General features: G+C 53.5%; 1 protein-coding gene across 4 annotated transcripts in view; it reads left to right on the top strand.

Moving 5' to 3' along the window:
- PRICKLE2 (prickle planar cell polarity protein 2) overlaps positions 1-13,063 on the top strand; it is a 108,019-nt gene that overhangs the window by 85,542 nt on the left and 9,414 nt on the right. For 3 of the 4 annotated variants that reach the window (XM_052777754.1, XM_052777756.1, XM_052777755.1), the window contains 5 exons: positions 2,176-2,289; positions 4,072-4,209; positions 4,573-4,776; positions 6,490-6,676; positions 8,962-9,825. In XM_052777754.1, the coding sequence (XP_052633714.1) occupies positions 2,176-2,289; positions 4,072-4,209; positions 4,573-4,776; positions 6,490-6,676; positions 8,962-9,825 (1,507 nt within the window). Of the gene's footprint in view, positions 1-738; positions 1,964-2,175; positions 2,290-4,071; positions 4,210-4,572; positions 4,777-6,489; positions 6,677-8,961; positions 9,826-13,063 lie in introns of those variants that run through there. The other variant, XM_052777758.1, reaches the window with a different exon arrangement.

Below are 13,063 nucleotides of genomic sequence, written 5' to 3'. Positions count from 1 at the left end.
GCTCAGGGTAAGTGTCTCACGGCTCATTGCTGTAAGGACCAGAGCAGCCTGATGGAATTTGGCAGCTCTTCAAAAAAAAAAGTCATTTCTGGTCTTCGCCAACTTCAAGGACTCAGTGGGCAAAAAAAACGTCATTGCAAGAAATAAAAACACAAACTAACCAACCTGAGCGCAGGGGAAAGCGAGCAGTCTGTCCGCACGTGGGGAGTTTGGCGGAGAGAAGTCAGCAGGCGTCTGTACCAGCCGGGAAGGCACAGTGTGGTAGCACGGTAGCCTGGCAGCCCCGTAAAAGGTATGGCAGCCAGGGCATTGCTGGGAGATTTTCAGCTGCAAGCTCTGCTACGGACTAGCTGCATGAACTCAGGGAGCTCATTTAACGTCATTATACTGCAAATAGTCCTTTCCAGTGCGTGTATTTGCTACCTTGCGTAGCATGTCATAAGAATTTAAGTGTTTTTAATGTGCTTTGATGTCCCTGGATGAAGGATGCTCTATAAATGCAAAGTAAGTATTCTAATGTACGTAGTTTGTTTTCTTTTTAACATAACAAAATACTTAGCAGCCTTTCTTTCTTTGACAGTTTCCATAGCTGGTGGGTCTGTTTCTGCTGTGCCTTAGTTAAACAAATTCAGGGTTTTGCAGTGGCATATGCTCAGCATGTTCCTCAGCTTCGTGACACAAGCAGTTCCCTTGTCATCAGCACTGCAGAGTTACGGGCGGAAATCTGCTAAAAATCTCCCTTTCTGCAAAACCTGATGATGGGGAAAGGTGGATGTTAGGGTTGGTTTGGAGGGGAACCATAAAATGAGAGGAAAAGTGTTTGCAAGCACCGGCGCAGCTCTGCTCGCAGGTAGCTCTGACTGAGACCAAGGAGTGAGCTGAATGCAGAGTAATTCTTCCTGAATAATGCCGGCTTTGGATATTTATTCCGGAATAAAAAGTGATTCCTTCCTGTTGAAGGCTGTATGAGCCTCCGCCAGCAGCCTGCGAGCCTGTGGGCCAGCTCCCCTGCCAGCCAGCCCTGTGTGACCTGCCTCTGCGTCCCCATCCCTCGCCGTCACCCACGGTAGCTTGTCATCCCACAGATGCCGTGGGGTTGTGCAGGCAGAGGGGGCTTCTCTGGGAAAAGCCAGCCCAGGTGGTGCTTTCTAGGCCAAAGCCCAAAACGTACAGCGAGGGAAAAAGCTGATCAGAAGCCACTGCAAAGCAAGCGTGGTTTGGGAAAAGCCCTGCAAAAGCTGCAGGCAGTGCAGCCGCTCTGAAATGAATTGCTGCAGTGTCTGAGAGCCAAGGGAGCATCTCAGGGGGTTAATCCCACCGCGGCAAAGGCAGAAAGCTGTATGCACCGGGAAAACAGTTTGCATCTCTCTAGCCAAGTGCGGATTTAAGGAAGCCATCCAGCCCTCCGCTCCTGCCCAAGCATCCAGAGGCATCCGGGGCTGCAGAGACTCCTCATCCCAGCCGAGCTTTCCCTTACCTTTCCCTTCTCCTGGTTCTTCCCAAGCCGTTCAACGTCACCGTGGCCATTTCGGAGCTGATCCTCGGCCAGTGAGTCCCATCCCGGTGCCTGGCCCGGCCCTTGAGTACACGTCCCAGGTGTGGCAGTCGGAGGAGAGACGCTGGGGTTCAGGGTGTGCTTCCTCTCCGGGCTGCCATGGGGCTCCTCCGGTGCCGGGGCACGCCGTGCCCCACCGCGCTGCCTTTTTAATAGCCGATTTTAATTATACGCTCTGAGACGAAAGAGAAAAACCAAGCCTTCCAACAGATTTTATCTGCTGTTTATTTCCACAAATTGCTGCAGAAAAAAGCCCGGAGGGTTTTGATGGAGGTGGAGGCTGAGATAGCCGGCAACACGGAGGCTGCCGGGGCGCAGCCTTTTTAACCTCCCCTGCCGAGGCAGGTGCCGACACATCCCCGCAGCCGGCGAAACATGCTAACGCTATGGAGGCTGACCGAGCAAACGGTAACGAGCTCTACTGCCTCACCGGGGCTGCCACCCCTCTTTCTCGGTGGAGAAAAGGCAATGAAACCAAAGCAGCGCCAGGCTGCGTTTCCCCGCTGGAAATCATCGGGAAGACCCAGTGCCTGCTGGCTCGGGGGGTGGCTGCTTGGCTGGGCACGGGGGCACGGGCTCGGTCAGGGAGCCCCAGTGCAGTCCCCTCTCTTGCTCCATAGGTGCACCAGTACTACAGCTGCCTGCCTGAGGACAAGGTCCCCTACGTCAACAGCCCAGGAGAAAAATCTCGCATAAAGCAGCTTTTGCACCAGCTGCCACCGCACGACAATGAGGTTAGTAAGCGAAAAGAAGTGTCCTCGGTCATCTATCAATCAGGGCTGCGGGCGGGGAGGGGACGCACCTCCTGGGGTTGCTCCTGTTGGAAGCATGGCTGGCCCTTTCTCAGCCCTTTCTGCTTTTGGAGGGGATTTACTTGGAGTTTGGTCATGTTGCTATTTAAGTGCTGTATTTGCTACCTGCCTGCATTGTGTTGGGGGTGCAGGGGGGGTGTTTGTTTCTGAAGGTGAAATTTTTAACGTCACCTTTCTTCAGTTCTCTGAAATAGAAGCATTTTCTCAGCCCTCAGAGGCCAAAGCCGCGTTAAAAGTGGCTTGACGTGCTGTTGAGATCACCTAGAGCCAGATCCGAAGTTGCAAAAGCCTTTTCCCGAGTGCTGCTTCCGACTCACCTTGCGAGGGGGAGCGTGTGTGCCGAGGAGGGGTTTCACTCGGACTGAGCCTCGCGAGCTGGGAGCTGGGAGAGCCTGGCAAGCTGGAGGTTGAGTCAAGACCAGTCAGAGAAAATAAACCTTCTCACATCTCGCAAGAAAGATGTGAGGCAGCAAAAAGAGTCCGGTCTTTGACGTCCTGTTCTCGCCAGTGAGAACACTGGCTTCTGGTAGCCCGCAAAATTTCCCTTTGTAAACAAAAAAAATTATTTTCATGCTGCTTTCTGAAGAAGCCGCTCTGGAAAATACGTGCAGGTAACTTGTTTGATCTAGGTCAGATTTTAACGAGTTTGCCTGCGCGTGGCTGGGTGCCACGGGCATAGCACGGTGCTGCCAGTGCCGGGGGAGCTCCAGGCACCAGGCAGGGGCTTCTTCCTGCACACCCTCGGGCCCCAACCTGCCTGCTTGCCTTCCCTGGCAGCTGCTGAAAACCCACAGCCTCCGACAGCCGAAAAACGTAAGAGTAAATACACATGAACGCTGCTACTGCAGCCTGTGCTGCTGCAAGCTGGAGGCACGAGCCTGCAAGTATTTTCTGCAAATTGGCAGATTCCGCATGCAGTTTCCCCTTGTGCTCAGTTTTGCCCCTTTGAAAATGCAGGGTGTGTTGGTTGCTCACCTGAATAATCCTGCTCGGCTCCATGAGCCTGCTCTCTAAAGTAACAGAGGCTGGATTGGGCACTATTGCTACACGTGGCCACTTTGGCTCTTCAGTCATATTCTCCGTTGAGATGCAATCAGCCAAGAGCTAAGCCTGCAGGCTGAAAAATAGCCAGGAAAACCTCAGAGTTTTATAAGCTTTGGGGAAATTGCATCGTTCATTGTTTGTATCCTTTTATTTTACTTATTTCCTTATTACCTTCCAACGCAGAGGTTTTGCATATGTGCAAACTTGACCCTACGCTGGAAGAATAGTTGGAGTTCCCAAATAGCTGGAACTCCATCATGTACACAGGGAAAACAGGCTGCGCTGTTGAAATGCCAGTAAAACGTTTTGAAGCTGCTGTAACACCTCTGCTGTAAGGAGAAAGCAGGAAAACCCTCAGTCTGACCTGCTGGGTCTGGGTGGGACTCAGAGGACCCAACTTTTAAGACTTTCCTACAAACCTAACACCCAAAGAGCAACCTTCCTCCTGCCCTTTCTTCTCATTTCTACTTCTTGAAATTTTAGCGGAACCCCAGGATGACTGAAGCCCCGACAGCTGTTTTTCTCCAGGCTCCCGTAAGCCCAGGACGGAGTTTATTTGTGTAACCCCCTGGCAGAGTTTTGCAGAGCCCGTGGGACTGCGGCTCGCTGGCCGGGGAGCCAGGGACAACCCTACCACTGAGCATTGCTTTTGTTTTTTAGGTCCGCTATTGCAATTCGTTGGATGAGGAGGAGAAAAGGGAGCTCAAACTCTTCAGCAATCAAAGGAAGAGGGAAAATTTAGGAAGAGGCAATGTCCGGCCATTCCCCGTAACCATGACGGGGGCCATCTGTGAGCAGGTGGGTAGCGGCTGATGAGCTGGCACAAGCGGGGCGGCTTTTGAATGGCCAAAGTTAAGCAAAGCTCGCAGGAGCAGCACCCACTCCGTGCCCCCAGCAGCTACAAGCGCTGGGGTCCGTCGGGGCACGTGCCAAGAGCACCCTGCAGTATTTGACATGGACCAGTCACGCCAGCTCCTGGCCTTGTGCAGGGGGGAAGCTGGTGATATCTTGGCCACAAAATGGGGATGAAAAGGGATTAAGACATGCCCGAAAGGAGCTGTGAATGGGCACCTTTTTCTGCTGCGGTTGTGAAAGCAACTAGTTGGCGATGGGCGGCAGCGGGCTCGCCCGCTCCCCGTTAAACACCGGCTTTTCTGACAGTGCGGCGGCCAGATCAACGGCGGGGACATGGCCGTCTTCGCCTCACGAGCGGGGCACGGCGTTTGCTGGCACCCTCCCTGCTTCATCTGCAGCGTCTGCAACGAGCTCCTGGTCGACCTGATCTACTTCTACCAAGATGGGAAGATCTACTGCGGCAGGCACCACGCCGAGTGCCTCAAGCCCCGCTGTGCGGCGTGTGACGAGGTAAGAGCCAGCTCGCCCCGGCTTCTGCCACAGATGCTGCCCGTGGGGATGGCACGAGAGGGTTCCTCTCGCCAACTGGATGGTGTTTCCCCTCCATCCGCCCTGGCCTGCACACGGAGGCGTGCACACGAAATACGACGGGGTTGGCTTTGCCAAGCGTTCAGGCAAGCTTCTCCTGGGGTTTCAGGTGAGCGTCTCGGGGATTTTTCATTGCAGTCTGCCTAGGGCTGTTCTGAGAGAGGTCCTCGTCTACATGCGGGGAGCCGGGGAGGCTTTCCGTGAGCGTTCCCAGTAACAGCACACCCCCCGTGCCGTGTGATTTTAGCCCAGCTGTGTGTGGTGATCCTCCCTTCCCCTCTGTCTCCCCAGAAGAAGCCTCTGGTGGGATGAGTGCTGTGTTTCCTACAAGACAGTAGTGTCTGAGTACACACCGAGCTGGAACAGGCTTTAAGAGAGGCGATTAACGGGCTATAGGAAGCTGAACAAATGGAATACAAACCAAATATAGAAAACCATACAGAGTTGCCTCTGAGCGTTTCTCAAGTGTCAATCTCTGTTTAAAAGGCTGGTGAAGGAAATTGTTCTGGCTTTTAAAGTTGTGAAAAGCATAGTGTGGAAAACCATATGTACTATAAAATACCACGTCCCATCTATGCAAGCGTGTAACAGTAAATATCCAAGGCTATATGCACTTCAAATATAAAGAACATTGACGTATGTATCCAATTAAATTTGTAACATTACCAGTAAAAAAACAACTCCTAACCATTCGACTGGCCCTGTTTCCTTGTGGCTTAGGCTGGGTAATTTTTTTCATGTACTTTTTATCCTTGCAAATTCTCGTATAACTCTTTCATTCAGCTGCTTCTTTAACATGCACTTCTTCCCTTGAAACATCCAGCACTAATTGCGAGAAAGAGTAACTCGGGTATAAGAGGAATTGCAGGGGAAAAGCTTTTGGTGTGACCTGTGCCGAGGTGGAGAGCCAGGGAGCAGAGCTGGGCCACTGCTCACTCCCGCAGCTTGGCTTTGGGAGCGGAGATGGCGTGGGGTTGGGAAGTAGAGACAGCAAGAAAACATCTGCTGGAACCGTTTCGGATGGCTGTTTCACCAACCCACTCTTAACAGCACTCTGTGCCTCAGTTTTCCCACTGGTATAATGACTGCTATCATCTTTATAAGCACGTGGGCTGGGGTAGAGGCGATGGTGAGGAGGCCGGTAGCTCCGTCTTCTCTCCTCTCCAGAGAGCTGCCACCTCTTGTGTGTTCACTCATCCTTTGTACTCGTGTCCCTGTTTCAGAGATGGGTCAATGTGTTTTAGTAAGCGGCTGCTCTGTTCTTCAAAAGTCCACCAGATCGATAGGTTGTATATAAGCATGTTTATTACCCTGATCGACCCCTCCTGCTGATGGATGTGCTTAGGAGCACGTTACTGCGAGCTCTGCCTTAACACTCTGTAGTCCGTGCACTAACACGGTCCTGAGGTATTTGCATTTTAATGGATTTCCTTAAGAAGCGATGGGTGCCCCTGCCGCAAGCCAAACCACGGGAGTTTCCCGTGCAGGACGGCGGTGTTAACTGTAAAATTTGGAGGTTGTGTGAGCAAAGGGGCACAGCTGCCGCGCACGGGCAGGAGACACGAAGGTTGATGCCCGCGTCTCAGGTCCCCTTTCTGACCAACTCCGCTCCGCACTTGTGTTTCCTGCCCCCAGATCATTTTTGCCGACGAATGCACCGAGGCCGAAGGGCGGCACTGGCACATGAAGCACTTCTGCTGCTTTGAATGCGAGACGGTGCTGGGGGGGCAGAGGTACATCATGAAGGACGGCAGGCCCTACTGCTGCAGCTGCTTCGAGTCCCTCTACGCCGAGTACTGCGACACCTGCGCCCAGCACATCGGTACGTGCCCCTGCCCTCGGACCTGGGGCAAGCGCGGTGCGGGAGGGCAGCAGGGCAAACCTCGGCTTGGAAGGTTGTCTCTGGCAACAAAGAGCCATTGCGTCAGGTCTTTGACGATGACTTGGGGCTGGGGGCAAGACTGCCTTTGGCTGGGGTCTGCCCCAGCCCTGCAGCGTCCAAAGAGGCTCGTGCCCCTCTCGCGTCCCACCAAGGAGCTAGCGCAGTAATTTGTTTGCTTAAACCACTGCTTATCCCTTTTTGTGGTCGGAGAGGGGCGGTCTGTCAGAGAGCAACCTCAGGAGCTGTCGGAACTAGTGAAAGCTTTTCCTGGCCTAATATAATGCATGCTTTTTTTCCTTTAATTCTCGTTTTCCTGTAAACAGCCTGGCTCTTCGACTCTCAGATTCTTCCCAGCTGAGCTTGCCAAAGGATCGCATGAGTTAATGAGCTACTGACAGGAAAGATGCTTCTTCATTAGGCATCATTATTCTTTCTGTTCGCCTTTTTTAATCAGCTGGCAGATAGATCTTCTCAGACAGAAAGAAATAACACATCGGAATCAATCTACGTTTCTAGAACAGTGATTGAAATTGTACTTTATTCTGAGGGTTAGCTGTCCCCCCAGCACTCGGGGGGGCTGGGAAGCCACCTCGCTGCTCTTCCCAATCCCGTTTGCCACTTGGCTGAGCATTTGCTCGCGGGTGGGCGGGCAGCTCTTTCTTTGTCCGTGGAGGTGAGCTCACATGTTCACATAATTCGTAGGCTGCAGGGAAAGGAAAAAAAACCCAACCATTTTGCTCTTGTACAGCGGCCAGATGGCACGGGGAGGAAGACTCAGGGCTTCAGCGAAGCACTTGGAGGACGTGTTTGCTGTGACCTGCAGCACATCCTTCCTGAAAGCTCAGCTGCGGAGCGGTGAAGAAGCAGCTGTTAACGCTTCTTGCACGCTCCCTTCTCTCCTGCTTCCCCCATCTGCTGTCCTCCCGTCTGTCCATCCGTCCGGAGCCTGCTGACTGTCAGATTTTGGGGGCAAAATGCCTGTTCTGGTGCATATCTGCACATTTCTAGCCAAGGAGGGACTGTAGCCATTTTGCTGCAAGTTGCTCGTAGTAGTCACTGAGCGTTGTGAGTAAGAGCCACATAAATCGGAGGTGTGTGCTTAAGACTTGTAAGGCTTGCGTTGGGTAGCCGAGGACAGAGTAAGGAGACTGTGCTCCTTCCTCTGCGAGATGGCTTCAGGGCGTTGGAAGAGGACCTGATAAAATCCCACCCACCGTCTTGTCTCTCTTTTGTCCACAAGCGTAGCGCTCCAGTCTATATAAAAGCATTTTGCTCATTATAAGGGAAGAAAAAAAAAACAATTACACAACCCCAAATTTAGCTTGGAATAAAATGGACCGTTCGCGTACCGCTCATTTGTAAATTACCTGGCAGGATTCGGCCCCCCCAGCGACGCGGCTGCGGCGGGTGTGCAAGCACGTGCTGTGCACACGTGCGGTGCAGCACCCCGCCGTGCACAGCAGTTTCTCAGGTAACGGGGGCTTTCGCCACGAACGGCAGCTTGAACAAGCAAATTAAATGTTATAATTGAAACCTCGGGAGCTTTTCTCACGGCTCTGACCAAGAGCGATGTGCGTGCAGCAGGCACATGCTCCCCGGGGTTTTGCTGGCAGGGGACAGACTCGCTGCATCAACTCCTTTACTTAAGCCAAGGGGGGCTGGTGGGGGCAACCCGGGAAATTTGGCTGGGTGCAAGGCAAGGGTGTGCACTCAGATCCCTGGGGCCGGCTCTTTCCTCTCCCTTTTGGAGAAGGGGCCCCAGTAGCCAAACTAAAGTTAGGATGGGGCCGTGGTAGCAGCAAGGGATGGGGATGTCGTCTGCTCTGTTACGTACTTAACCAAGGCAGCACAAATTCCTCATTATGGTTGAGTCGGAGGCTTTTTGTTTTTTTTTAAATAGGCAGCAAGTTATTGCTTTGACTTCAAGGACTTTATGGAGAACTTCTTGCATTCCTTTGCTTTATGATCGGAAATATCCCCATTTAATATGAAATAGCTTGAGGCTCAGTTCTGCTGCCTTTCCCAACGTTGAGTAACTCCCAAGCAAAGGCCTGCAGCCTGCAAGGAATTAGAAACGGGCTTAACTTCACATGTTGGAGAAACCCCGCTGAAGGGCTTTCAAGAGCGAGCCCAGGCGCGCGTTTCTCACGGGGGGACACGCGTGCTAAGTGCGGGGCGAAGCGACGTATGCGGGCTAACTGACGCTCCGTGTCTTCCCCCTCAAGGTATCGACCAGGGCCAGATGACGTACGACGGCCAGCACTGGCACGCCACCGAGACCTGCTTCTGCTGCGCGCAGTGCAAGAAGTCCCTGCTGGGACGGCCCTTCCTGCCCAAGCAGGGCCAGATCTTCTGCTCCAGGGCCTGCAGCGTCGGCGACGACCCCAATGGCTCCGACTCCTCCGACTCGGCTTTCCAGAGCGCGCGAGCCAAGGAGTCCCGCCGCAGCGCCAAGATCGGCAAGAACAAGGGGAAAGGCGAGGAGGGAGTGCGCAGCCCCTGCAACCAGCTGCAGGTCACCTCCAACCGCCTCTCCACCGACGTGGACCCGCTGTCCCTGCAGATGGATTTGCTGAGCCTGGCCAGCCAGACTCCAAGCCTCAACAGGGAGCACTTGTGGAGGAGCCGGGACGAGCTCTACCACTACGGGAGCAAAATGGAGCAAAGTCAGTCCCAAAGCCCTTTGCAGCTTCTCAGCCAGTGCAACATAAGGACCTCCTACAACCCCAGCCAGGTCCCAGGCTCGCAGCCGGATTTATGGGCGAAACATTTCAGCAACCCAAAGAGGAGCTCCTCGCTGGCGATGAAGACCCACGGCGGCAGCTTCATCCAGGACTGCAGAGAGGACTACTACTCGGGGCGGCTTCGCTCGCAGGAGAGCTACAGCGACATGTCCAACCAGAGCTTCCCCGAGACCAGAGGAAGTCTCAAAGTCCCCAAGTACGAAGAGGAAGAGGAAGGCGGGATGCCGACGCCGCAGTGCCGCAGCCGGCACCCCATCAACGCCCTCAAGTTCACGGAGGACCTGACGCCCACCGAGCGGACTCCCCGCGGCTCCATGGAGTCCCTCGCGCTCTCCAACGCAACAGGTACGTCACCCCCCGCTCCTGCCGCCCACCCTGCGGCCACCCCGGGACCTCCTCCGTGCGATGGGGTCCCTTGTCTTCCCGTTACAGGGGTGACCGGCAGCCTGGGGACAGCCGCTTGGTGCCACGGGCTTGCCTGCCCGGCCCCGGTGTGCCTGGCAGCCCCCTCTCGCTCTGCTCGCTTGTTTACCAAAATGCAGGGCTTTGTAGACGGCTGGCCTTTCCGTGTAGCTCAAAGCAAACATTTTCAAGCTCTTTAACCCTCCCTTTTGCGAAGAGGGGGGAAAAATGAAGTTTAGCTGCTAACACAGAGGCAGATTCCAGCCTTCAGCACTTGAAGGACAGCTGTCAGCTGCCCTTGCAGGCTAAAAATATTTTTAATTGCTTTGCAATAGGCCCAGTTAACCCTTTTTGCATGTTACGCAGTCCTCGAGCACGTGACCGGTTAAAAGAAATGCCTCCTCCTCTATGCACGGCTCTTTTTCTCCTCTTCCCCAGTCCCCTGGTAGAAACTGCAGGGAAAAACCAGGCGAGATGCTTGTCCCATCAGGCTGAGCCCGTTTCTCGTGAGCACATCCCAGGGTAATATTTCTCAGTCCTCTCACCCCAAACGTGTTTGGGTTTCATTTTGCGGCTGCGGGGATGGGTGTGCGTGCACGGACGTGTCTGCGGTGGGGCTCTGGTCCACAGCTCGGCGCTGAGGAGGCTCAGCCCCCTCTGCACGCCGTCCTTCTGCAGCCTGCCGTAGTTTGCATTATCGGACGGCTGCGCTTGTCTGGCACAGCTATCGCTTGCTTCTGAGTCCCTCAGCAGAAGACTTCTCGGAAAAGAAAATACTGAGCCTGGTTTGCTCGCCAGAGATACTGCCTTGCTTTTTCTTTGCCGCTCCCCTGGCTTTTCTCTGTTCCAACCAAGCATTGCTTGGATTCAGGCAAGTCCTGTGCCTGCCCCCTGCAAAATGGAGTCCGTCTGTCTTGCTGTCACTGGCAGTGAGCAGCCTGCAGGGTGTTTGGTACCCAATCCCAAGGACCCCCCATGGGATGCTGGCACCGGCTGGTGGGGATGTGCCAGTGAGCATCGCCGCGTCCCCGGAGAGCTGAGCACCGCTGAACCCGAGCTCTCTGCTCTGCCCCACCTGGACGGACAGGTTTGTTTTGCTACGCCTGTGCCTCCTCGCCCCACTCCTGGGTTTCGGTGTGTTTGTTTAGGGACTTTGCCAGCCCCGTGCTGAGATGTGAGATGATCTGTGTTCAGCCAGGATCTCCCTAAGCGGCAAGTGGTAAAGCAGGGGGGAGAAGAGAAGCTAATGAGCTGGAGAGGGGGTTGCTCAAACAGCCTCAGATATACACAGAGGAAAAATAGATGTGAAATGGCGAGGGAGTTGGGAATTGCTCTCCGAAACAAGGTTTCCCTAGGCAAAGCTCCACGTTTCCAAAGCCACTCGTGTTCCTAAAAACTTGTGTTGTGTAAACCCCGTCAGTACAAAGAGTCTTGAGCAACACCAAGTTTGGATGAGCAATCCCCGAGTATTGGAGCAGTTGCTGCATGCTTTGGAGTTGAAGTGTAACAGGTTATCGGGGATACGGGTCAAGAGACAGGAAACGTGGCAAGGCCTTCGTATTAGAGTGAAAAATCATTCTGTCTTTCATTTTAGAAACCCTTTTTTAAAATGCTGGGAGGGAGACCTTCCAAAGGCATCCATCCTCCATACGTAGCCAAAGTATGAATTTCCTTACTGGCAGTTCCTGCCTTAACGACTCTCTTCTTTCCTGCTTTCTGGGAGCAGATGCTCAGCATGATGGGGCTTGCAATGAATTTAAGCAGTTCCTCTGCGGAGTAAGGTGATAACATTTTTATTAATGTGTAAGATTCTAATGATTTTCCTTGCTCTGGGACCTGGCTCAGCTCGAGCTGGGGGGCACTGTGGCAGCTCCCCCAGGGCCATGTGTGCAATTATGGAGGACACAATTATCATCCCATTTAATTGGCAGCGTTTTGAGGACAGGGAGGTTCGGTGACCTGGCTGAGAGCTGTAGGAGAACAGGTTTTTTGGGGGGGGTGGGTGTCATGGCGCAGCGCCCCGCTGCCTGGCTTTTCCCATCCCTGCCCTCCCCACCACGGCGGAGCAAGCTGCCCAGCAAGCCCTCCCACAGAGCTCCCCCCAGTGCAGCCCGGGGGTCCGGCTCACCCCATGCCCTCCACCCCGCATGCCCCAGCTCTGCTTTGCAAGAAACTCCCGGGCATCCACATACGAGGTCCCTTTGAGCTACTAATGCTGCACAGTTGCTCCACCTTATAAAGTGAAATAATTAACACCGCATCCATCTAACATTTTATGGCATCGCTGAAAACATTCTTTTTTTTTTTATAGGGAGCTGAAGGGCAAACAGTCCCTGACCTGCAGAGCACATGTTAAAAGCTGGTCTCTCCCTGGCAGCAGATTTTGCTGTGATGTCTCTATTACGACTTAACTACTAGTTAGCTGGAGACATCAGTAAAAGCAGATAGCTCACGGGGTGTGCAGCGGTAGCCCCTGTCCTCTGGTCGGAAGGCTGCCTCCTGTGAACAGATGTCGTCCCTATAATATTTGTAACACATTCAGTGCCGGACTGGGGGTCACCCACTGGGTGGGCCAAGCTCTATGTGACCCCAAGCCTCCCGCAAGACCCCAGGTTTTCACCTTACCAACCAGGCTCTACTTAATTGCTTTAAAGCCAGTTCCTCGTGGGTTAGTAAAGAGGTGTGACGCCGTGTTAATCCTGGGCACTTGCTCTTAAAGTGCTCGATTGTGCTCTGCTGTCTCACCGTGGGTAGTAGTGCACCAGCAGACTGTTGAGTTGCAGAGGTAGCTGTGACCCTCCTTGTGCTCTGTTTCAGAGTTTGAATTAGATGGGAGTGTCTCTGCTGTCCTCTGGTTTGTGCTTGTGTAATTGCCACAAATGCTGATGTGATTTAAACGCGTCCACTGGCAAAGGGCAGAGCTTCCTGCTGGTGGAGGGCATCTCTCCTTTCCTTCCACGTTTCTGTTTGAAAATCCCTTTTCTGCCATCAACTGAAGGCTACGACAGACTCCGATCCGCTACAGCTTCTTGGAGACTGGGTCCTCCTCCTGCCCAACGTGGCCATTAGATGGAGAGGCAAAGAGCAAAAAATACTGCCCAGCACATTTTCCAAGAGCGAGCTCATTTTTGCTGATTTTATGTTATCTTTTGTATTTTATTTCCTTTGGCTGCTTTTGCTT

Source organism: Harpia harpyja, chromosome Z (genome assembly GCF_026419915.1).
Source record: "Harpia harpyja isolate bHarHar1 chromosome Z, bHarHar1 primary haplotype, whole genome shotgun sequence".
NCBI classification, from domain to species: Eukaryota; Metazoa; Chordata; class Aves; order Accipitriformes; family Accipitridae; genus Harpia; species Harpia harpyja.
This window is presented reverse-complemented; position numbering and strand designations above follow the sequence as displayed.